General features: G+C 36.4%; 1 protein-coding gene across 3 annotated transcripts in view; it reads right to left on the bottom strand.

Annotated features, from left to right (window-relative positions):
- The window catches only part of RB1 (RB transcriptional corepressor 1), a 196740-nt gene that overhangs the window by 89819 nt on the left and 81442 nt on the right, over window positions 1-25479 (bottom strand). For all 3 annotated transcript variants that reach the window (XM_066380876.1, XM_066380873.1, XM_066380874.1), the window contains 3 exons: window positions 22255-22332; window positions 18441-18528; window positions 1187-1303 (listed from right to left, as the gene is read on the bottom strand). In XM_066380876.1, the coding sequence (XP_066236973.1) occupies window positions 1187-1303; window positions 18441-18528; window positions 22255-22332 (283 nt within the window). The remainder of the gene's footprint in view (window positions 1-1186; window positions 1304-18440; window positions 18529-22254; window positions 22333-25479) is intronic.

Here is a 25479-nt window from a genome sequence, read left to right as displayed (position 1 = left end):
TTTGTTTTCATTCATTCTACTTCAGTCTGTATCATTCAACAGATGTATGTATTTATATATAAAATATGTGACGTGCCTAGTACTATTTTTACATACTATTATGAGACTTTTCCTGACCCAGATCATGTATTTTCAAGATAGCTGTCCAGGATTCACAGAATGGCCTCTGTCCATAAAATAGGCAAAGGAAAAAAATCAGATTTCACTGATATAATCAGCAAATTTTTAACCTAATAACTAGTTCCCATTAATTCAAGGGATGACCAAATTTTAGAGAAACGCACGTGCAGACACATACACTCTCAGACACAAACCATAAACCATATTCCTTCATTTCATATTATGAGCATAAATTTTATATACACATAAAAAGAACTTATCAAGTAGGAGAAAGTGAAGGAAGGATAAATGGTGATGGAAAGAAACTTGACTTAGGTGATGAACATACAACACAATATAAAGATGATGTATTATAGTATTGTACCCCTGAAACTTACATAATTTTATTAACCAATGTCACCCCAATAATTTCAATGTTAAAAATTAAGTATAATTGTTTAATATACTCATGTATCAAAATATAAACTCACAAACTGACATAAATATGTATTGTAAAATACAGTTTTTAAACATATCTTTATGTATTACTTCATTAATGCCACACAACAAAGCAGAACAAATATAAAAACCTGATTTTCAGAGAAGTTAAATGACTGATCATAATGGTAGAAGCCGATGATTCTGATCCAGAGCCCATATTTTTACCCAATATATTAGTTTTAAATTTTCTGAAATAATAATAGCACTATTAAAAATATTACTGATAAAAAATATTACTGATAAATGACATGTCTATGATCCTATTCATACAAGTACATGCATACATGAGTATTCCTAAATGTAGAAGACAAAGCATATGCAAAAATATTTAATAGTATCAAAGGTTTCCGTTTTTTCCTTCTTTGATTTTTTTGAAAATTTTAGGCATATTTTCTTTTGTTCTTATAGAAACAAGAGACATTTTCCCATAAAGTTTTCCAAAAATAGCAGCATACATGGGCAGCCAAGATATACTGTCTATCAACATTTTAAACTATTGGACAAATATCATAATAGTATTATATTTATACAGTTTGGACAGATGTTGCATTTGAAATATAACAGCAGTAATCAAAATTAAAGTTACCTGTGACCCAATTTCTATACATCCTTGTCCCACAGCTTTAGCGAATTTCTCTTTAAAAACGTATCCAATATCCTTCACTCTTTTCAAGATACTTTCCATTGGATTCACTGTGCAGTTCTTTAAGAAAGAAAACAGAATTGTTGAGAATATTTTTAATGAAAATTAACAGATTAGGTATACTGTGAAAACATTTCCACAATAGGTAAGAAAACTACCAAAAATATTGAAAATAAATAATTCTACTTTCAAATGTTAATGAACAAAAAATACCAGAATAAAATAAAAGCCCTATTACCTAAATTTTCTGCTGATAGGTTAGTGAAGCATAGACTTGTTAGCTCTTTCATCCATAAAAAAAGCCTTACAGAATTATAATTGATATCAAAAAAAGACAAAGATCATAAGAGACTACTACATAAAATGATATACCAAGAATTAAACAACCTAGAAGAAATGGAAAAATTCCTAAAAACATATAACCTTCCAAGACTGAATCATGAGAAATATATATCCTGAATAGGTCAATCAACAGTAAGGTATTAAACCAGTAATTGAAAATGTCCCAACAAACAAAAGTCCGAGACCAGACAACTTCATTGGTAAATTCTATCAAACAGTCAAAAAAGAATTAATATTAATCCTTCTCAAACTCTTCCAAAAAACAGAGTGTATTTTCCCAATCCGTTTTATGATGCTAGCACTACCCTGATACCAAAACCAGTCAGATGTCACAAAAAATAAAGTCATAGGCCAAAATCCCTAATGAACACAGATGCAAAAATTCTCAACAAAATATCAGATCAAATTCAGCAATACATTAAAAGAATCATACACCATAATCAAGAAGGATTTATTCCAGAGATGCAAGGATGCTTCAACATCTAAATATTAGTCAATGCGATACACCAAATGCAGAAAAAGCATTTGACAAAACTCAACATCCATTTATAAAAATAACTCTCAACAGAGCAGGCATAAAGGAAAAGTATCTCAACATAATAGGTCATGTATGACAAGTTTACAGCCAGCATCACATTCAATGGTGAAAAGCTGAAAACTTTTCCTAAGATCAAAAATAAGACCAGGATGACCACACCTGCCACTTTTACTCAACATAGTACTGAAAGTCCTAGCCAGAGCAATTAGGCAATACAAAGAAAAGGCATCCAAATTGGAGAGGAAAAAGATAAAACTGTCACTTTTTGCAAATAACATGATATTATATATAGAAAACCCTAAAGGCTCCATCAAAAAATGGTTAGAACTAGGCCCTGGCCGGTTGGCTCAGTGGTAGAGCATCGGCCTGGCGTGCGGAAGTCCCGGATTTGATTCCCGGCCAGGGCACACAGGAGAAGCGCCCATCTGCTTCTCCACCCCTCCCCCTCTCCTTCCTCTCTGTCTCTCTCTTCCCCTCCCACAGCCGAGGCTCCATTGGAGCAAAAGATGGCCCGGGCGCTGGGGATGGCTCCTTGGCCTCTGCCCCAGGCGCTAGAGTGGCTCTGGTCACACAGAGCAATGCCCCGGATGGGCAGAGCATCGCCCCCTGGTGGGCGTGCCGGGTGGATCCCGGTCGGGCGCATGCGGGAATCTGTCTGACTGCCTCCCCATTTCCAGCTTCAGAAAAATACAAAAAAAAAAAAAAAAAAAAAAAAAAAAAAAAAAAAAAAAAAAAAAAAATGGTTAGAACTAATAAACAAAGTTCAGTCAAGTTTCAGGATACAATATCAATACACAAAAGTCAGTTGTATGTCTATACACTAAGAACAGACTATGATAAAAAGAAATTAAGAAAATAATCCCATTTACAACTGCATGAAAAAGAATTATGTACCTAGGAATACATTTAACCAAGGAGGTGAAAATCTTGTATACTGAAAACTATAAGACTCTAATGAAAGAAATTGAGTAATACCAAATAAATGGAACACTCAATCCTAAAATCTGCATGGAATCACAAAACACCGAAATAGCCAAAGCAATATTGAGGAAAAACAACAAAGCTGGAGCCATCACACCTTGATTTCAAACTACATTACAAAGCTAGAGTAATCAAAACAGTATGGAATTGGAAAAACAGAAACACAGATCAATAGAGAGAGCAGTGACCCTAGAAATAAACCCACACATACATCATCAATTAATTTATGACAAAAAACCAAGAATTCAGAAAAGGGAAAGGACAGTCTCCTCAATAGGTGGTGCTGACAAAACTGGACAGCCAAATAAAAATGAATAAAACGTGACCACTATCTTACATATACACAAAAATTAACTCAAATGGGTTAAAGTCTTGAGTGTATGACCTGAAACTATAAAATTCCTTGACAAAAAAAGAGGTGGAAATAAGCTCTTGACATCAGTGTTAGAGATACTTTTAATCTGACACCAAAAGCAAAAATAAACCAGTAGGAGTACATCAAACTAAGTCTTCTGCACAGCAAAATGAAACAGGTAATCTACTCAAGAAGATAAAATCTTTGCAAATCATATGTCTCATGAGGGTTTACTATTCAAAATACATAAAGAACTCATACAACTTAAATGCAAAAAAGAAACCAATCAAGTTAAAAATGAGTAGATCTGAATAGTCATCAGAAGTTACCACAGGCATCACAGAAATACAAAGAATCATACAAGAATACTATGAAAGACTATATGCTACCAAATTCAAGAACCTAGAAAAAATGGATATGTTTCTAGAAATATATAACCTTGATGAAATATATAACCATGATGAAATCATGAAGAATTGGAAAATCTCAACTGACTGATCAATAGTGGAAAAACTGAAACAATATCAAACACCTCCCAAAAGTAATAGTCCAGGACCAAATGGCTTCACTAGTAAATATTACTACACATTCAAAGATGCGATACCTATCCTTGTCAAACTCTTCCAAAAAAATTAAAGAGGCAATGCTTCCTAACACATTTTAGAATGCCAACAGAACCATGATACCAAAATCGGGCAAAGATAAAACACACACACACACACACACACACACACACACACACACACACACACACAAAGACCAAAATCTTTTATCAATACAGATGTAAAAATCCTAAATGAAATACAATCAAGTTGGATACAACAATATATTAAGGAAAATAAATCACAATCAAGCGAGGTTCATTCAATGGGCAGAAGATGGTTCAATATATACAAATTAATCAATGTAATATACCACATTAATAAAATAAAGATTAAAATCACATGATCATATCAATAGATGTAGAAAAATCATTTGATAAGATACAACATCCATGTATGATTAAAACACTCAATAAAATGGGTATAGATGAAAAGTATCTCAACATAAATAAAGACAATATATGATAAACCCACAGTTACTATCACTCTCAATGGTCAAAAACTGAAAGCTTTTCCTCTAAGATCAGGAACAAGAAAAAGATGTCCACTCTCACCACTCTTATTCAACACAGTCCTGAAAGTTCTAGCCAAAGCAACTGGGCAAGAGAAAGTAATAAAAAGTATCCAAATTGGGAATAAAGAAGTAAAATTTGCAATTTTTGCAGATGACATGATTCTTTATATAGAAAACCCTAAAGACACCAAAAAACTATTAGAAACCATAAACAAATACAGCAAAGTTGCAGGATACAAAATCAATGTACATGCCCATCCTGTGGTAGCACAGTGGATCAAGTGTCAACCTGGAATGTTGAGGTCGCAGGATCAAAACCCTGGACTTCCCCGGTCAAGGCACATATGAGAAGCAACTACTACGAGTTGGTGTTTCCTGATCTTCCCTCCACCTCTGTTTCTCTCTCTCTCTAAAAATCAATTTATAAAAATCCACTGCATTCAGAAGAAATAGAAAAAATAATTCCTTTCTAGGAATAAACTTAATAAGGGATGTAAAAAACCTCTATACTGAAAACTACAAAGCATTATTTGAAAAGATTGAAAAAGACACAATAAAATGGAAAAATAATATTCCATGTTCATGTACTGGAAGAATTAGTATGTTAAAATGTTCATATTACCCAAGGAAATATACAGATTTAATGCAAGTCCCATGAAAATCCCAATATTTTTTAAAGAAACAGAACAAAAATATCATATCTGTATGCAACCACAGAAGACCCTGAATAGCCAAAGCAATACTAAGAAAAAAGAACAAAGCTGGTGGCATCACACTCCCTGACTTCAAAATATACTACAAAGCGATGATACTGGCAGGAAAAGAGACACACAGATCAATGAAGTGGAATTGAGATCCCAAAAATAAACCTACATGTATATGGGCAAATCAAAGAAGCCAAAAATATACAATGGAGGAGGAAAAGCACATATGGGATTAAAAACTTCAATAAACGGTGCTGAGTAAATTACAATGTAAACCATATGCAAAAGAATGAAATTAGACTACTCTTTGTCCCCATATACAAAAATTAACTCAAAATGGATCAATACCTAAATATAAGACCTGAAATAACAAACTACAAAGAAGAAGACATAGGTACTAAACTTAAGGACTTTGGTCATAGAGAATATTTTATGAATTTTCCCTTGACCAAGGGCAAGGGAATTAAAGAAAAAAATAAATGAATAGAACTGTGTCAAACTAAAAGACTTCTCCTAACCTGTTGGTGATTCCTTATTGTGCAGTCTTCACTTCAGATACTGCATTTGTCATTTCATTGTTGTCGTTTTTATCACTTCTATGTCCTTTTTAATGGTTACTATTTCTTTGTTTAAATTCTCATTAATATCATCCATTCTTATCCTAAGATCCTTGAGCATCCTTATAACCACTGATTTAAACTCTGTGTCTGGTAGTTTGGTTGCTTCCATTTCATTTACTTCTTTTTCTGGGGATTTCTCTTCTTTCATTTGGAGCATATTTCTTTGACCATTTTGTCTGCATATTAGGTAGCTCTGCTCTGACAACCAAACTTGTTCTGATGTCTTTACAAGGAAGGTGTTGTATTGGGCTCGATGGTAGGTACAAACATCCAGGTCACCTGAGCTTCCTACTCTAAGAATCTGAGCAGGAGTGGGGGCCAGAGCATGATACTGGGTTATGTTGTTATATCAAGTTTTACACTTGAAAACTATATAGTTTGGCTAACTATGTTAACCCAATAAATTAAAAAGTAATTAATTTTTAAAAAACTAGAAAAGCTTCTGCACAGCAAAAGCAACTGCCAACAAAACAAAAAGGCAACCAACCGAACAAAGAAGATATCTGCAAACAAAACCTCTGACAAAGGGTTAATACCCAAAATATATAAAGAACTCATACAACTCAACACCAAACAAATAAACAATCCAATTTTAAAAATGGACAGAGGCCCTGAATAGACACTGCTCCCAAGAAACATACAAATGGCCAACAGATACATAAAAAGATGCTCAACTTCACTACATATAAGGAAATGCAAACCGAAAACTCAAATGAGATACTGCCTTACATCTGTTAAAATGACTACTATCAACAAAACAAGAAATAAGAAGTGTTGGAGAGGTTGTGGAGAAAAAGGAACCTTCATTCATTGCTGGTGGGAATGTAAAGTGGTACAGCCACTATGGAAAACTGTACGGAGGCTTCTCAAAAAATTGAGACTAGAGTTCCCATATGATCTAGTAATCGCTCTTCTGGGTATCTACCCCCCAAATTGAAAATATTTATTCACAAGATATATGCACCCCTAAGCTGAATGCAGCATTATTCATGGTGGCCAAGATATGGCAACAATCCAACTGTTTTTCAATGATTGGATAAAGAAGATGTGGTACATATATAAAATGGAATACTATTCAGCTTTAAGAAAAGCTGAAATACTACCATTTGTGACACCATGAATGGATCTAGAGAATATCAAACTAAACTAAATAAATCAAAGAGAAAAGGTTAAGAATCATATCATTTCACTCACATATGGGAAAAAACTGAAAGCAACAAATGAACAAACAAGAAAAACAAACAAGCACCAAAGGGAATGAGAGTCAAATATATGGTGATAGAAGAATTGACTTTGGGTGGTGGGCACACAATGGAATATACAGATGATGTATGATATATCATAGAACTGTACAGTTGAAACCTATATAATCTTATTAACCAATGTCACCTCAAGAAATTTAATTTGAAAAATAAAACTAAAACTGTATCACAAATATGTTTAAAAAAATAAGTAGGTTTTGGCCCTGGCCGGTTGGCTCAGTGGTAGAGCGTCGGCCTGGCGTGCAGGAGTCCCAGGTTCGATTCCCGGCCAGGGCACACAGGAGAAGCACCCATCTGCTTCTCCACCCCTCCCCCTCTCCTTCCTCTCTGTCTCTCTCTTCCCCTCCCGCAGCCGAGGCTCCATTGGAGCAAAGATGGCCCGGGTGCTGGGGATGGCTCCTTGGCCTCTGCCCCAGGCACTAGAGTGGCTCTGGTCGCGGCAGAGCGTCGCCCCGGAGGGGCAGAGCATCGCCCCCTGGTGGGCAGAGCGTCGCCCCTGGTGGGCAAGCCGGGTGGATCCCGGTCGGGCGCATGTGGGAGTCTGTCTGACTGTCTCTCCCCGTTTCCAGCTTCAGAAAAATACAAAAAAAAATAAAAATTAAAAAAAAATAAGTAGGTTTTTTGAAAAGACAGCGATGGAGTAGGCAGCCGTACCAACTTCCACCTTCCAGAACCACAGTGGATTACAACTTAATTTTAAGAACCATAATCTGGAAAAACCAACTTTAGACTAAACTAAGAGAACTTGATAACCAAGGATCACTGAAGAAGCCACATTGAGACTGGTAAAAAAAAAAGCGGAAATGCGGAAAGGGCAGCCCAGCTCCCAGGAGCAAACAGCAGCCTGGAATGTCTAGTGTGGCAGGAAGTAAGTTTAGCAGAGAGGAGACAGTCCTGGGCCCCAGGAACAAATACCCAGACTGCAGCGCCAAAGCCTAGAAGAAGCATATGGACAATATTTAGCTGTGAAACAAGCCAGGATACTGTTTGTGAGAAAGAGACAGATTTCTCAGACCCAGGATTCCTCTTTTTTATTGATTTTAATTTATTGTGTTTACATAGATTCTAGTGTTGCCCTGAATACATTCCCCCTCCCCCATACTCCCCTCACCATCTCTTTTGCCCCTCTCCCCATAGCGCCCTCCCCCCTTCCCTTCAGGTTTATCCCATCCTATCATCCCCTTTCCCTCTGTCCTCTTTTCCTCTGGTCTCTTTGATCAAATGACTGAGGTCATATGATATTTTTCTTTTTCTGCCAGATTTATCTCACTTAACATAATAGTTTCCAGGTCCATCCATGTTGTTGCAAAAGGTAAGATTTCCTTTTTCACGGCCCCATAGTATCCCATTGTATATATGTACTATTGCTTTTTAATCCACTCATCCACTGATGGACACTTGGGCTGTTTCCAGATCTTTGCTATTGTGAACAATGCTGCCATAAACATGGGGAATAAAAAGACAAACTACACACTGGGAGAACATATTTGAAAATAAGTCTGATAAGGGGTTAATAATCAAAATTTATAAAGAACTTGTAAAACTCAACACCAGGAAGATAAACAACACAATCAAAAAATGGGCAAAAGAAATTAATAGACACTTCTCCAAAGAGGACATACAGATGGCCAATACGCATATGAATAAATGCTCAACATCACTAATCATTAGAGAAATGCAAATTAAAACCACAATGAGATATCACCTCACACCAATCAGAATGGTGCTCATCAACAAAACATAGTAAGTGCTGATGAGGATGTGGAGAAAAGGGAACCCTACTGCACTGCTGGTGGGAATGCAGATGGGTGCAGCCACTGTGGAAAACAGTATGGAGATTCCTCAATAAATTAAAAATCAAACTGCCTTTTGACCCAGCTATCCCACTTTTAGGACTACACCCCAAGAACAACATAGCACTGTTTCCAGGATTCCTCTTAAAGGGACTGAGAAAAAAACCTTTTTCACAACCACTCACCCAGACTCTGAAGGATGGTTAGAGATCAGAGGATTGGAGTAGCAGGAAGAAAGTGTAATTTAGGAGGCACAGGGAGAAACACTTTGAGGAACAGTCACCCTAATCCCTGGGCTGAGTCACTCCCAAAATCTAAAGTGAATATTTCCCCTGGAACCAGCAATACCAGCAAAAGGAAACAGGACACCAGCCAAACAGAACCTCTCCTGCCGCACTCAGAGCAGAGTTGCTTAAAACTAGGGAGCCATCAGGGATACAGTATTGAGTGCTAAGGTCTGAGCTGCATTGCCCCCACCCACACTGCTGAGTGCTTGCCGAAGGGCAGGCAGCGGCAGGATGCAAAAGCACGGTCTCGTCAGCAGGGACAGAAGCCGGGCCGGCCACAACTGAGGCCTGGCGGGAGCTCAGTCCTGCCTGGAAAGGGTGAAGACTGAGGGCGGCTGTGGGGGCAGAAGGGGCACACAAAAGCAGTCTGACCCACAGATGCGAGCCAGATGAGCAAGAGTGGTCCGACTGCAGTGCTGCCCGCAGGGGCAAGGCAAAAACCAGGGAACTGGCAGAGACCCGCAGCTGAGAGCAGGGGCAGAGCCCTGACCCTGAAACTAGGGCTCATGGTGGGGTGTGTGAGCACAGCCCCGCCTGTGGGGGCAGGGCAAAACCTGGGGAGACCCACTGCTGAGCACAGGAGCGCAGCACCGCCGGCAGAGCCAGGGTTAGCAGTCTGGCAAACGAGCGCAGCCCCAACCGTGGGGGTGAGGTAAAAGCCAGGGAACCAGCAGAGACATGCAGATGAGCATAGGTGAGCAGCCCTGCCCGTGGTGCCGAGGCTTGCGGCCCTAGCGGTGCACATGGGCGCAGCAGCAGAGGGAGTGGCGGGCCTGCAAACAGAACACATCTAGGGAACACAGAGGCCACACTCTTTGAACCCCAGTGGCCACACCCTTCTTATACTCAGACAAAATGAGAAGGCAGAGAAATGCAACCCAAATGAATCAAGAGAAATACTCAGAAAAGGGCTTGAATGAGTTGGATATAATCAAATTACCAAAAGCAGAATTAAAAATGATTGATAAGATGCTCAAAGATCTTAGAACAACAAGGGATGGACATAATGAGCACCTAAATAAAGGGAAGCAAGTATAAGAAAGAACATTGAAATAATAAAAAAGAATCAGTCAGAAATGACAAATACAGTATTAGAAATGAAGACCACAATGGAAGGAATTAAAAGCAGGATGGATGAAGCTGAGGATCAAATCAGCAAGTTAGAGGACAAGATAAACGAAGTCACGAAGCAGAACAGCAAAAAGAAAAGACACTCAAAAAGTCTGAAGAAACTCTAAGAAACCTCTGTGACCACATGAAGAAAAATAATATCAGCATCATAGGGGTTCCTGAAGAAGAAGAGAAAGAACAAGGAATAGAGATCTTGTTCGAAGAAAGCATAGCTGAAAACTTCCCTAAATTGATGCAGGAAAAAGTCACACAGGTTCAAGAAGCACAGAGAACTCCAGTAAAGAGAAACCAAAAAAAATCTACACTAAGACACATCATAATTAAAATACCAAAGCTAAGAGAGAAAAAAAAAATACTAAAATCTGTAAGAGAAGCAGTCTATTACCTACAGAAGAGCCCCCATAAGGATGACATCCTGACTTCTCAACAGAAACACTTGAGGCCAGAAGGGAATGGCAAGAAATATTCAAAGTAATGCAGAAAAGGAGCCTACAACCAAGACTACTTTATCCAGCAAGGCTATCACTTAATATTGAAGGAGAAATAAAAAGCTGCCCAGACAAAAAAAACCTCAAGGAATTCATTACAACCAAACCAATGCTGCAAAAAATTTTAAGGGGCCTGTTGTAAACAGAACAAAGGGGGAAAAGAATATAGTAAAAAAGGAATGTAGCATTAAAGAATAAACAATTACATATCAATAATAACCTTAAATGTAAATGGATTAAATGATCCAATCAAAAGACATAAGGTAGCTGTGTGGTTAAGAAAACAGGACCCATACATATGCTGTCTATAAGAGACACACCTCAAAACAAAAGATGCACATAGACTGAGGGTAAAATGATGGAAAAAAATATTTCATGCAAATAGAAATGAAAAAAAACTGGGGTAGCAATACGTATATCTGACAAAATGGACTTTAAAACAAAGGCTATAGTAAGAGATAAAGAAGGTCACTACATAATGATAAAGGGAGCAATCCAACAGGAAGATATGTATACCCATTATAAATATCTACGCACCTAATACAGGAGCACCTAAATATATAAAGCAGACTTTGATGGATATAAAGGGTGAGATCAACAGCAATACTATAATAGCAGGGGATTTCAATACCCTACTAACATAACTAGATAGATCCTCAAGAAAAAAAACCACAAAGAAACAGCAGACTTAAAGGACACACTAGATCAAATAGATTTTATAGATATCTTTAGAACCTTTCACCCTAAAGCAAAAAAATATACATTCTTTTCAAGTGCTCATGGTACATTCTCTAGGATAGACCACATGTTAGGACACAAAAGGGGTCTCAATAAATTTAAGAAGATTGAAATCATATCAAGCATCTCCTGTGATCACAATGGCATTAAACTAGAAATCAACCACAAAAGAAAAACTGAAAAATACTCAAACACTTGGAAACTAAATTGCATGTTATTAAATAACAAATGGGTTAACAATGAGATCAAAGATGAAATAAAAAAATTCCTTGAAATGAATGATAATAAGCATACAACAACTCAAAATTTATGGAACACAGCAAAAGCAGTATGAAGAGGGAAGTTCAAAGCATCACAGGCATACCTTAAGAAGCTAGAAAAAGCTCAAATAAATAACACTGCATCTAAAAGAACAAGAAAAAGAACAGCAAATAAAGCCCAGAGGGAGTAGAAGGAAGGAAATAATAAAGATCAGAGCAGAAATAAATGACATAGAGGCTAAAGAAACAATACAGAGAATCAATGAAACCAAGAGGTGGTTCTTTAAAATGGTAAACAAGATCGATGAACCTTTAACCAGACTCACAAAGAAAAAGAGAGAGGACTCAAATAAATAAAATTAGAAATGAGAGTGGAGAAATAACAACTGACACAACAGAAATATAAAATATTGTAAGAAAATACTATGAAGAACTGTATGCCAAAAAATTAGACAACCTAGGTGAAATGGACAAATTTCTTGAAACATATAATCTTTCAAAAATCAATCTGGAAGAATCAGAAAACTTAAACAGACCAGTTACAACAAATGAGATAGAAAGTTATCAAAAAACTCCCAACAAACAAAAGCCTTTGGCCCAATGGCTTCACAGGTGAATTCTACCAAGTATTCAAAGAGGAACTAACTCCTATCCTTCTCAAGCTATTTCAAAAAATTCAAGCCTGACCAGGCGGTGGCGCAGTGGATAGAGCATCGGACTGGGATGCGGAAGGACCCAGGTTCGAGACCCCGAGGTCGCCAGCTTGGGTACAGGCTCATCTGGCTTTAGCAAAAAGCTCACCAGCCTGGACCCAAGGTCACCGGCTCCAGCAAAGAGTTACTCGGTCTGCTGAAGGCCCCAGTCAAGGCACATATGAGAGGGTAGTCAATGAACAACTAAGGTGTTACAATGCACAACGAAAAACTAATGATTGATGCTTCTCATCTCTCCGTTCCTGTCTGTCTGTTCCTGTCTATCCCTCTCTCTGACTCTCTCTCTCTGTCCCTGGGGAAAAAAAAATTCAAGAGGAAGAAAGACTTCCAAACTCCTTTTATGAGGCCAGCATAATTCTGATTCCAAAACCAGGCAAAAATAACATAAAGAAAAAAATTATAGGCCAATATCCCTGATGAATGTAGATGCTAAAATCCTCAACAAAATATTAGCAAACCGGATCCAGCAATATATAAAATATATTGATCATATATCATGATCAAGTGGGATTTATTCTCGGGAGGCAAGGCTGATATAATATTCACAAATCAATCAATGTGATTCATCATATAAACAAAAGGAAGGAGAAAAACCACATGATAATTTCAATAGATGCAGAAAAACCATTTCATAAAAATCCAGCACCCATTTATGACCAAAACTCTCAGCAAAGTGGGAATACAGGGAACATACCTCAACATGATAAATGATATCTATGACAAACCCACAGCCAACATCATACTCAATGGGAAAAAATTAAAAGCAATACCCTTAAGATCAGGAACAAGGCAGGGGAGCCTCCTTTCACTACTCTTATTCAACATAATTCGGAAGTCCTAGCCACAACAATCAGACAAGAAGAAGATATAAAAGGCATCCAAATTGGAAAAGAAAAAGTAAAACTATCATTATTTGCAGATGATATAATACTGTATATAGAAAACCCTAAAGTCTCAGTCAAAAAACTACTGAAACTGATAAATGAATTCAGCAAGGTGACAGGATATAAAATTAATACTCAGAAATCAGAGGCATTTTTATAAACCAACAATGAATGGTCAGAAAGTGAAATTAAGGAAACAATTCCCTTCACTATTCCAAAAAAAAAAAAAAAAAAAAAAATACCTAGGAGTAAATTTAACCAAGGAGATTAAAGACTTGTACTCAGAAAATTATAAAACATTGATAAAAGATATCAAGGAAGATACAAACAATTGGAAGCATATATCATGTTCACGGATAGGAAGAATAAACATCATTAAAATGTCTCTATTACCCAAAACAATTTATAAATTCAATGCAATACCAATGAAAATTCCAATGACATACTTCAAAGATACAGAACACATATTTCAAAACTTTATATGGAACCAAAAAAGAACACGAATAGCCTCAGCAATCTTGAAAAAGAAAATTAAGCAGGGGGTAGTATCACACTTCCTGATATCAAGTCATACTACAAGGCCATTGTATTCAAAACAGCTTGGTACTGGCATAAGAATAGGCATACAGATCAATGGAACAGAACAGAGAACCCATAAATAGACCCACACCTTTATGGTCAATTGATATTTGACAAAGGAGGTAAGAGCATACAATGGAGTAAAGACAGTCTCTTTAACAAATGGTGTTGGGAAAATTGGACAGCTACCTGCAAAAAAATGAAACTAAACCACCAACTTACACCATTCACAAAAATAAACTCAAAATGGATAAAATAAATACTTAAATGTAAGCTGTGAAACCATAAGCATCTTAGAAGAAAACGGCAGTAAGCTCTCCGACATCTCTTACAGCAATATACTTGCTGATTTATCTCCACGGGCAAGTGAAATAAAAGACAGGATAAACAAATGGGACTACCATATATCAAACTAAAAAGCTTTTGCACAGCTAAAGACAATATGAACAGAATAAAAAGACAAACTATACAATGGGAGAACACGTCTGATAAGGGGTTAATAACCAAGATTTATAAAGAACTTATAAAACTCAACACCAGGAAGATAAACAATCCAATGAAAACATGGGCAAACGAAATGAATAGACACTTCTGCGAAGAGGACATACAGATGGCCAATAGACAGATGAAAAAAATGTTCATGCCCTGGCCGGTTGGCTCAGTGGTAGAGCGTCGGCCTGGCGTGCAGAAGTCCTGAGATAGATTCTGGCCAGGGCACACAGGAGAAGCGCCCATTTGCTTCTCCATCCCTCCTCCTCTCCTTCCTCTCTGTCTCTCTCTTCCCCTCCCGCAGCAAGGCTCCATTGGAGCAAAGATGGCCCAGGCACTGGGGATGGCTCCTTGGCCTCTGCCCCAGGTGCTAGAGTGGCTCTGGTCGCAACAGAGTGACGCCCCAGAGGGGCAGAGCGTCGCCCCCTCTGGGTGGGCGTGCCGGGCGGATCCCGGCCGGGCGCATGCGGGAGTCTGTCTGACTGTCTCTCCCCATTTCCAGCTTTAGAAAAAGAAAAAAAAAAAAGTTCAACATCACTAATCATTAGAGAAATGCAAATTAAAACTACAATGAGATACCACCTCACAACAGTCAGAATGGCGCACATTAGCAAAACAACACATAATAAGTGCTAGAAAGGATGTGGAGACACTGCACTGCTGGTGGGAATGCAGACAGTGCAGCTACTGTGGAAAACAGTATGGAGATTCCTCAAAAAATTAAAAATGGAACTGCCTTTTGACCCAGCCATCCCACTTTTAGGAATATATCCCAAGAACACCATATCACTGATTCAAAAGAAGAAATGCACCCCCATGTTTATGGCAGCATTGACCACAGTAGCGAAGATCTAAAAACAGCCCAAGTGTCCGTCAGTGGACAAGTAGATTAAAAAACTATGGTACATACATACAATGGAATACTATGGAGCCATAAAAAAGAAGGAAATCTTACCTTTTGCGACATGAATGAGCCTGGAAACTATTATGTTGAGTGAAATAAGTCAGGTAGAGAAAGAAAAATATCATATGACCTCACTCACTTGAGGAATCTAATGAACAATGTGAACTGAGTAATGGAATTGAGACAGAGGAGAGATCAAGGGACCAGAGAAAAAGAGGACAGAGGAAAGGGGATGATTGGATGGGATAAACCTGAAGGGAAGGTGGGAGGGCGCTATGGGAAAGGGGTAAAGGAGATGTTGAAAGGACTACAGGGGAGGTGGGATGTATTCGGGGGGACACTCTATGTAAACACAATAAATTAAAATCAATAAAAAAGAATGTTCAGTAAAAAAAATAATAAGTAGAAGATCTGAATAGTCATTTTTCCAAAGAGGACATACAGATGGCCAACATGTACATGAAAGATGCTCAATGTTGCTAATCATTAGAGAAATGCAAATCAAAACCATAATCAGATATCACTTCACACTTGTTAAACTGTGACCAAAGATAAGAAATATAAAGTGCTGGTGAAGATGTGGAGAAAAGGGAATTGTGCACTGCTAATGGGAATGTAAACTGGTGCCACCACTATGAAAAATAGTATAGAAAATCCTTTAAAAACTAAAAATGGAACTATCATATAATCCAGAAATTCTACTTATAGGTAGTTATCTAAGAAAACAAAAATACTGACTCAAAAAGATGGCTGCACTCCTATGTTCACTGCAGCATTATTTACAACAGCCAAGATATGAAAACAACCTTAGTGTTCATCAATGGCTAAATGAATAAAGGAAAAGTGGTATATGTTTATGTGTATATAAGTGTGAGTGTGAGTGTGTGTGTGTAGATACACATACATATATATCTCATATCTATATACACACACATATATACATGTATACACATACACATACAATGGAATATTATTCAACCATTAAAAAGAAAATTTTATAACAACATGGATGAATTTGATCTTAAGGGCATTATGCTAAGTGAAATAAGTAAATCAGAAAAAGACAAATACCCTATGATCTCACTTATATACATCATCTAAAAAAAAATAATAAAACAAAAATAGCCTCATAGATACAGAGAACAGATTGGTGGTTGCCAGAGGTGTGTGTACGAGGGGAGGGTGTACAAAATGGGTGAAGGGGGTCAATGGTACAAACTTCCAGATATAAAATAAATAAGTCATAGGGCCATAATGCACAGCAGTGACTATAGTTAATAAAACTGCATTGCATATTTGAAAGTTGCTAAGAGGGTAGATATTAAAAGTTCTTAAGAACAAAAAATTTTTAACTATGTTTGGTAACAGATGTTAATAAGACATGCTGTAGTGATCACTTTGCAATACATACAAATATCAAGTCATTATGTTGTATACTTGAAAATAACAATGTCATATGTCAATTATACCTTGAAAAAATAAAACAATTACGAAAAAAAAGAACATGTTCTCATAAATTATCTTCAATTAAGAGTTATATTAAAATGTATGTTATCCCCCCAAAACCAAATTATAAAAGTAAAACTAAGATTTGAACTTGATATCATTTCCTAATTTTAAATCATACTTTCAAAAAGAGTTAAGAATTACTAAATAATTTAGCTACATTTCAGAAATACAAGATAGAGAAATAGTTACCAAGTTTTAATACATGTATTATATAAGGTAGGGCTTTATCAACTTTAGAAATTAAAATACATATCACAAGATAATTATTAAAATGCATATTATGCTTATTAAAATACCATAGTTCTTATTGTAATTTATTAAAATATAATCACAAACCTGATTCTCTTTAGTTATCACCAAAGATGAACTTTATAATCTTTATCAATCAAATACATTCAAAATATTACACATTAGAAAATAAACTGTCCAAAATTAACAATAATTTCCTTTGAAATATGAAGTGTCATTCAAAATTTCATATTCTATAAAATCAATACTTTTATCTTTCTGAAAAGACAAAACAACACACAAGTCTTAGAAATATGGTAACAAAGAAGCATCTCCTGTCATAAAATCAGTTTCCAAAATGTCCATTAATATGTCTATAAGCTGCTAACATTTTACTTACATACAAAAGGAAATATGACATTTTTTTTTTTTTTTTTTTTTTTTTTTTTCATTTTTCTGAAGCTGGAAACAGGGAGAGACAGTCAGACAGACTCCCGCATGCGCCCGACCGGGATCCACCCGGCAAGCCCACCAGGGGCGACGCTCTGCCCACCAGGGGGCGATGCTCTGCCCATCCTGGGCGTCGCCATGTTGCGACCAGAGCCACTCTAGCGCCTGAGGCAGAGGCCACAGAGCCATCCCCAGTGCCCGGGCCATCTTTGCTCCAATGGAGCCTTGGCTGCGGGAGGGGAAGAGAGAGACAGAGAGGAAAGCACGACGGAGGGGTGGAGAAGCAAATGGGCGCTTCTCCTGTGTGCCCTGGCCGGGAATCGAACCCGGGTCCTCTGCACGCTAGGCCGACGCTCTACCGCTAATGACATTAATTTTAAAAGTTATGAAACCTGAACTAATCAGAGAGCAAAATAAAAGAAAAACTTACTAATCTTTAAAACGTGACCATTCTGAGACAGGCAATTTTTAGTAGACATAAAATTCTAAAAACCTTTGTAAGTTCATCCTAGACTAATTCTCACTAAAGGAACTAAATAAAAGATATGTCTGAAGAAGAAAGAAAAAGATCTTGGAAATGAGGTCTATATTGCAAGAAAAAATTTGAGCAAGATTAATAGTAAAAATGAGGAAATCCAAGAAAATGCTGTAATATCAACTAATAATATCTAATATGGAGGGTTTAAAAGGCAAGAAATTAGGTAATACACAACTATGTTTTGGGGGATAAGTACTATATTTTTAAAAATACTCAGAAATGTAACTTTGAATTTCAAATACTTTTTGCCAAGATATTACAATAAATAAGGTTTCATATACGGCTTACATTAAAATAGGAAATCAGATTTTCTGATGGTTGATCATTTGCTGAATTTAAGATCATCATTAATTGTTGAATAGTATTCATAACAGTCCTAGAGAAAAAGAACAGAAGTGTTAAGCAATGAAGGGGAAAAAATGTATCTATCACACAAGTTAAACATATCTTCAAACTCACTGTCTTCCATTTATCTTTAAAAAGTTCTCTGCAATAACTTTATAAAACCATTAGTGTACTACTGTTTACAAGGAATTAAATTTTACTTAAATCTTGCAGAAAGAATGTGTTCATAATCAACCAGTTTATAATTAAAGAACTTGATATACTTATTGACTAATAAAATTATAAATCAATAAAGGATTAAGTGGTCAAACTAATGACATTATTTTAAAAAGAAAACATATAAACTGGCATCAAAATAGTAATATTTCAATAAATTATTACTAGAATTAAATACTAAATTTTTCAAATAAAGATGGCAAGTTAGTTAATAACTCAGGTAAAGAACCAAGTGACTCTCCTTTACAGAAATCTTCTTGAAAAAAAAAAGCATACATAATTTTAGAAATCACCACTGGTAAAACATAAAATTAGCTCAGTATATTAAGATCTCTTTAATTCTATAATTTTATGTATGGGACATAGTATTAATGCTCCAATTTCAGAGTAGCAGTATACTGCTACTGTAGGCACCACTCGATGCAAAAAACTCTAAAATACTTGTGGCTGAAAAGGTTCTTAAATATTATTTAGTAAAATGTGTTCAGCATTCTAAGTCAAGGATCTCTAAACTGATTATATTTCCTCACCTTTCAAATACAATGATTCTATGATTTGTACATCTAGAAATCTATTTAAACCACAGTGACTTAAGCCACAAATTGCTAAACCAAAAATCTTTCTCGTTTGTGGTTATACTTGACTACCTTGAAGTATACTATAGTTTCTTTAACACTTGCTCTTTCCTGAAATTCCCTCCAGTCCCGTGGATTTTTTTTGCCTCCACTCTCTCAGTTCTCAATCACACCTCTCAACTCTTTTTTAATCTAACTTCTATTTAGCCCTTAAATGCCAGCATTTTCTCTAGCTCAGCCCCTAGCCATACATTCTTGCCATTACACATACTTACTTCAGGCAACCTCATTTATTTGTTGGGTTTGTACTCTCCCCGATTATTTCCAAATCGATCTGATCCTTATATCCTGTTACTTACTACACATCTTCATATCCCATAAAGGCCTTAAGAATAATATTCTAAATACAAATTCATCAAATATTTATCAAACCTTTTCTTGCTCCTTCATCCCACCACCTATCCCTTGGTTCAAGACTTTAGTATCTTTCAGCTGAATTGCTGCAATACGGCAGTCTAGAGATTTTGACTCACTATGCCTATGTATATGGTAGTAAGGTCTAGGTGTATGTACTTTAAAAAAACTCCTCAGGTTATTCTAATTTGTACCCCTAGTTAAGAACCATTGTGACAGACTGAAAGGTGTCTCTAGTGTTCACCATGTTTGTCTCCATTTCCTCACAAACTAATACTATGTAAACTTTCAAAACTCAAGTTTGTCTTTGTCCTTACCCCTGTTTAACACTCAATTATAGCAACAGGCTATATCACACAAAAGCTAGTGTCAAAATTTGTAAGTATGACATATAAGCCCCTTCATAATCTAGTTCCCACCCTCCTCTCCTGCCATGTCATTTTCTCAATTTATAATCAATAGAGAGTTGCCAATAGTTCCCCATACACATCTTATTGTTTCCTCCCTCCACCCCTTTGCTTATGTTGTTCCCAGCCACTATAATGCCATTATCCTGTGACACGGAACCTTACATGTTCAAAATTCAGTTTAAACATCACTACACAAAGTCCTTTCTGTGCCAACTCATTAATGTAAGTCTATTATTATATTTACACAAAAATCCATTTTTATATGTCTATATAGTCATTTAAAAAATATTACTGATCGCCTACTATGTACCAAGTGTTACCCTCAATCCTAATTATTATATGATGAGCAAAAAGTCATGGCCCATGTGGTATACAACTTAAAGGCTATTAGCAAAGACAAGCAAACACACACATAGTTTTATAATTAAACATTGTGATATATACTGTGAAGGAATTAAAAAGGATGCTAAGAGAAAGAATAAAAGAAATACTTCAGAGAGAAGTACATTTTTTAAAAAGTTCTATTTGTGCTGTATTAAGGTTCTCAAGCACAAAAGAAGTTGGAGAGTTTGGGAAAGTGGCTGATACATAATGGACAGGAAAACAAGGTGAAGTTGGAGAGGCAACAGAACTAGACCATATAAGGTCTCACAGGCATTGAAAGAAATCTGCAATGTATTTCAGTTGCAATAGGAAACAATGAGAAGGTTTAATGGCAGAGTAAACATGATCTGAATTACATTTCCAGAATATTTTTCTGGGGGCTTTCTGAAGAATAGATTTGGTGGTGGAGAGAAAGGAATGGTGATGCAAGTAGATGCAATGAGATCAGATAGTAGGCTACTGCAAAAATATCCCAGAAAAAAGGTATCTTGGAAAAGAATTGTGAGATTAGAATGGAGAACAGATGAACTCAAGAATTTTAGGCTCTGGCTGGTTGGCTCAACAGGTAGAGCGTCGGCTGGGCATGTGGATATCCCGGGTTCAATCCCTGGTCAGGAAACATATGAGAAGTGACCATCTGCTTCTCTCCCCCTCTCTCTTCCCCTCTCTCCCTCTTCCTCTCCTATAGCCAGAGGCTCGGTTGGTTCAGTCGTCAGCCCTGGGCGCTGAGGATAGCTAGTGGATTCGAGCATTGGCCCCAGATGGGGGTTGCCAGGTGGATCCTGATCGGGGCATGCAGGAGTTTATCTTTCTATCTACCCTCCTCTCACTTTAAAAGAAAAAGAAAAGAAAAATATTTTAGAGGTAAACTCAACAACACTTGATAACAGATGAGATGTGTAAAAGTAAGTAAGGATATGCCAGAAAAACAAGTCTTAATAAATTTAAGAGATTAAAATCATACCAAGCATTTTTTCTGACCACAATGGTATAAAACTAAAAATTGATTACATGAAAAAAACTACAACATTCTCAAATAAGTGGAGCTTAAACTACATGCTACTGAACAACCACTGGTGCTAGAATGGCTTCTGGGTTGTATGCTAACCAAATAGTGATGCATTTTTTTGCTTTTTATTTTTTTGACAGAGACAGAGAGAACGAGTCAGAGAAAGGGACAGATAGAGACAGACAGACAGGAAGGGAGAGAAATGAGAAGCATCAACTCTTCATTGCAGATCCTTAGTTGTTCATCGATTGCTTTCTCATATGCACAGCAGAACAAGTGACCCCTTCCTCAAGTCAGCAACCTTGGATTCAAGCCAGGGACCTTGGGCTTCAAACCAGCGAGCTCTGGGCTCAAGCCAGCAACCATGGAGTTATGTCTATGATCCCATGTTCAAGCCAACGACCCCGTGCTCAAGCCAATAACCTTGGAGTTTCGAACCTGGGTCCTCCGCATCCCAGTCTGATGCCCTATCCACTGCACCACTGCCTAGTCAGGCTCTTTTGCTTTTTTATTTACTGAAAAGGAACACAATCCCATCCTAGGTTATATTTTTTAACAATAGACAGAACTAGGTCTAATAATCATACCATCAGCAACTAGCAAAGTACCTGGAACACAAAGAGTACTCAATGTACTATATATATTCATGGCATGTATATGCAAATACATAATGAAATCAACAAACCCAAATCCCTATAAAGCACTGAATAAACAATTATAATGAAAATGAAAAGTGAGAAAATTCATACCTAACTGGAGTCTGGGGAAGAATCACATTCAGCTCTTCATCAAGGTTATTTTTTTGTGGTGTTCTCTGTATTTCAAAACTAAATAATGAAAAACAAAGTCATTTAGACTGAAAATTTACACTTTGTGCTTTATGAGTCAAAAAAAGCAGTAAAATATGTTCTGTTGCCTCATAATATCATACAAAATGATAAGTCTATAAAAGAACTAATAAAAGATAGATAATCCAAAAGCTTCACAAATACATTTTTCTCACTATTGTTTTTAAGTTGGGTTTCTTTCCACTAGCTTTACTACAAAGTAGTACATCGATCATTAAAAATTCTTTTGAAAGTAAAAGTTAGATGATTTTCCTACAAAGTTAGATGTTCAATGACATTATTAATAAACTTTTTCCGAAACAAAAATATCAAAGCTCAAGTTTTTCAATCATTATGCCTTCTAAAGCCTTTACTTTGACTTATGTAAAATTAGAAATATTTTACTTGTGTTTAACTTCCAAATTACATATTTTTCAGTTATAGCGTAAAATATTTCATGCCAAAAACGTAATAGTAACCATACTTACAGTCACTCAAAATGTTTTGTAATTTCTCTGAACCAACCTTACTTTAGAATTCTATATGGTAATTCAAGAGAATACACTTTTGTATTAACTTTTAAAAAGGGGGGGGGGCCTGATTAGTTGGCTCAGCCTGACTGAGGGGGCCTGAGTGTCGGCCTAGCGTGTGGAAGTCCTGGGTTCGATTCCCAGTCAGGACACAAAGGAAAAGCACCCACCTGCTTCTCCACCTTTCCCCCTCTCCTTCCTCTCTGTCTCTCTTCCCCTCCTGTAGCCAGGGCTCCATTGGAGCAAAGTTGGCCCAGGTGCTGAGGACGGCTCCATGGCCTCCCCCTCAGGTGTTAGAATGGCTCCTGCCCCAACGGAGCAATGCCCCAGATGGGCAGAGCATCACCCCGAGTGGACATGCCAGGTGGATCCTGGTCAGGCACATGCGGGAGTCTGACAGCCTCACCGCTTCTAGCTTCATAAAAAAAATATATGTATATATATAATATATAAAGAGAACCAAGAAAGTAACAGCTGAAAGTGAAAGGCTGAAAAAGGACAGCAATCCCTTGAATCAACAAATTACAGTTAACCCTTGAACAATGTGTGTTGTTCCCTTACACCGCAGACTCACACAGTTCAAACCTGCATTGTTTAACCATCAACTGTATTTTCAATCCACAGTTCAAAATTTGCATATGCAGGGGGCCAGCTTAAAATATACATAGATTTTGACTGCACAGGTGGTTGGAGCTTCTAACCAATAATTGTTCAAGGGACAACTGTTCTTCAACAATTATTTCTCTTAATCAAAAAAAAAAAATAGATGATATACAAAAAAATTCACATTAAATTCCTATCTCAGAGACAAAAAAGGGTGTTACATAATGATAAAGGGGTCAATCCAACAAAAAGACATATATAACATTTATTATATTTGTAAATATCATGCACCCAACATAGCAGTGCCCAAATATATAAAGCAAATATCAATAGACCTGAAAGAAGAAATAGATGGCAACACAATTAATAGTAGAAAAGTTCCCTTCCGTTACTCCACTAACACCTCATTTACACCAAAAGATGTATCATCCAGACAGAAATTCAATAAGGAAACATTGGCCTTAATTGACATATTTGACCATATGGAATTAACAGATATTTAAAGAACATTCTATCCAAAGCAACAGCATATACATTCTTCTCAAGTGCACTCTGAAGAACAGTTTCTAAGAGAGATCACGTTATGCCAGAAAAACAAGTCTTAATAAATTTAAGAGGTTAAAATCATACCAAGCATTTTTCTGACCACATGGTATAAAACAAAAAATTGATTACATGAAGAAAACTAAAACATTCACTAATAAATGGAGCTTAAACTACATGCTACTGAACAACCACTGAATCAAAGAAAAATCAAAAGATATAAATACCTTGAGAAAAACAAAAATGTATAATACCAAAGGTTATAAAATGCAATAAAAGCAGTTCTAAGGTGAAAGTTCATATAATAAACACCTACTTCAAAAAAAAGAAAAATCTCAAATAAACAACCTAACTTCATACCTCAAGGAGCTAGAAAAAGAAGAACAAATCCCAAAGAGAGTAAAAGGAACAAAAGAAAGATCAGAGCAGACGAGAAGCAATCAATGAACAACTGAAGTACCTCAAATACAAGTTGATGCTTCTCATCTTTCTCCCTTCCTGTCTCTGTCTTCCTCCCTCTCTTTCCCTCACTCTTTCTCTTTCTCTTTCTCTCTCAATCCTGCTAAAAATAAATAAATAAATAAAGATCAGAGCAGAAATAAAGAGATTAAAATAACTAACTAGAGATTAAAAAGATAACAGAAAAGATCAATAAAGAGATGGTTCTTTAAAAAAATACACAAAATTAAAAAACCTTTAGCTAGACTCAACAAGAAAAAAAGAGTATATACACACAAATATGTAAAATAGTTATTAACCATACTAGGATCATTCAAAAATTTCTATAGTTACTTTCAACCACTCTTCATCGCAGAAATAAAACAGGAGATGTATGGACTTCTGATACCACAGAAGTATAATAAATTCATAAGACTGCTATAAACAATTATATACCATAAGTGGACAATTTAGAATAGATAATCTCTAGAAACATAAAATCTTCCCAAACTTAATCATAATGAAATAGAAAATCTGGATAGATCTACAAGTAAGGAAATTAAATCAGTAATTAAAAATGTCCAAACAGAGGCAAGTCCAGGACTGGACAACTTCAGTGGTAAATTCTATCAAACAATCAAAAAAGAATACCAATCCTTCTCAAACTCTTCCCCCAAAAAAACAAAAGAGGAGTGAACTATTCCCAATCTATTTTTTGAAGCCAGCATTACCCTATTACCAAAACCAGACTAAGATGACTCACACACAAAAAAAGTTATAGGCTAATATTCCTGATGAACAACAAATGTAAAAATTCTCAATAAAATATTATCAAACCAAATTCAATTATACACCTTGAAAGAATCATACACATGATCAAGACAGGATCAAGATGGACTTATTCCAGGGATGCAGGAAAGTATCAACATATACAAATCAGTCAATGTGTTACACCACACATTAACCCACACATTAACAAAATAAAAGATAAAGATAATATAATCATCTCAACAAACGCAGAAAAAGCATTTGA

This window comes from Saccopteryx leptura, chromosome 4 (assembly GCF_036850995.1).
Source record: "Saccopteryx leptura isolate mSacLep1 chromosome 4, mSacLep1_pri_phased_curated, whole genome shotgun sequence".
Taxonomy (NCBI): domain Eukaryota; kingdom Metazoa; phylum Chordata; class Mammalia; order Chiroptera; family Emballonuridae; genus Saccopteryx; species Saccopteryx leptura.
This window is presented reverse-complemented; position numbering and strand designations above follow the sequence as displayed.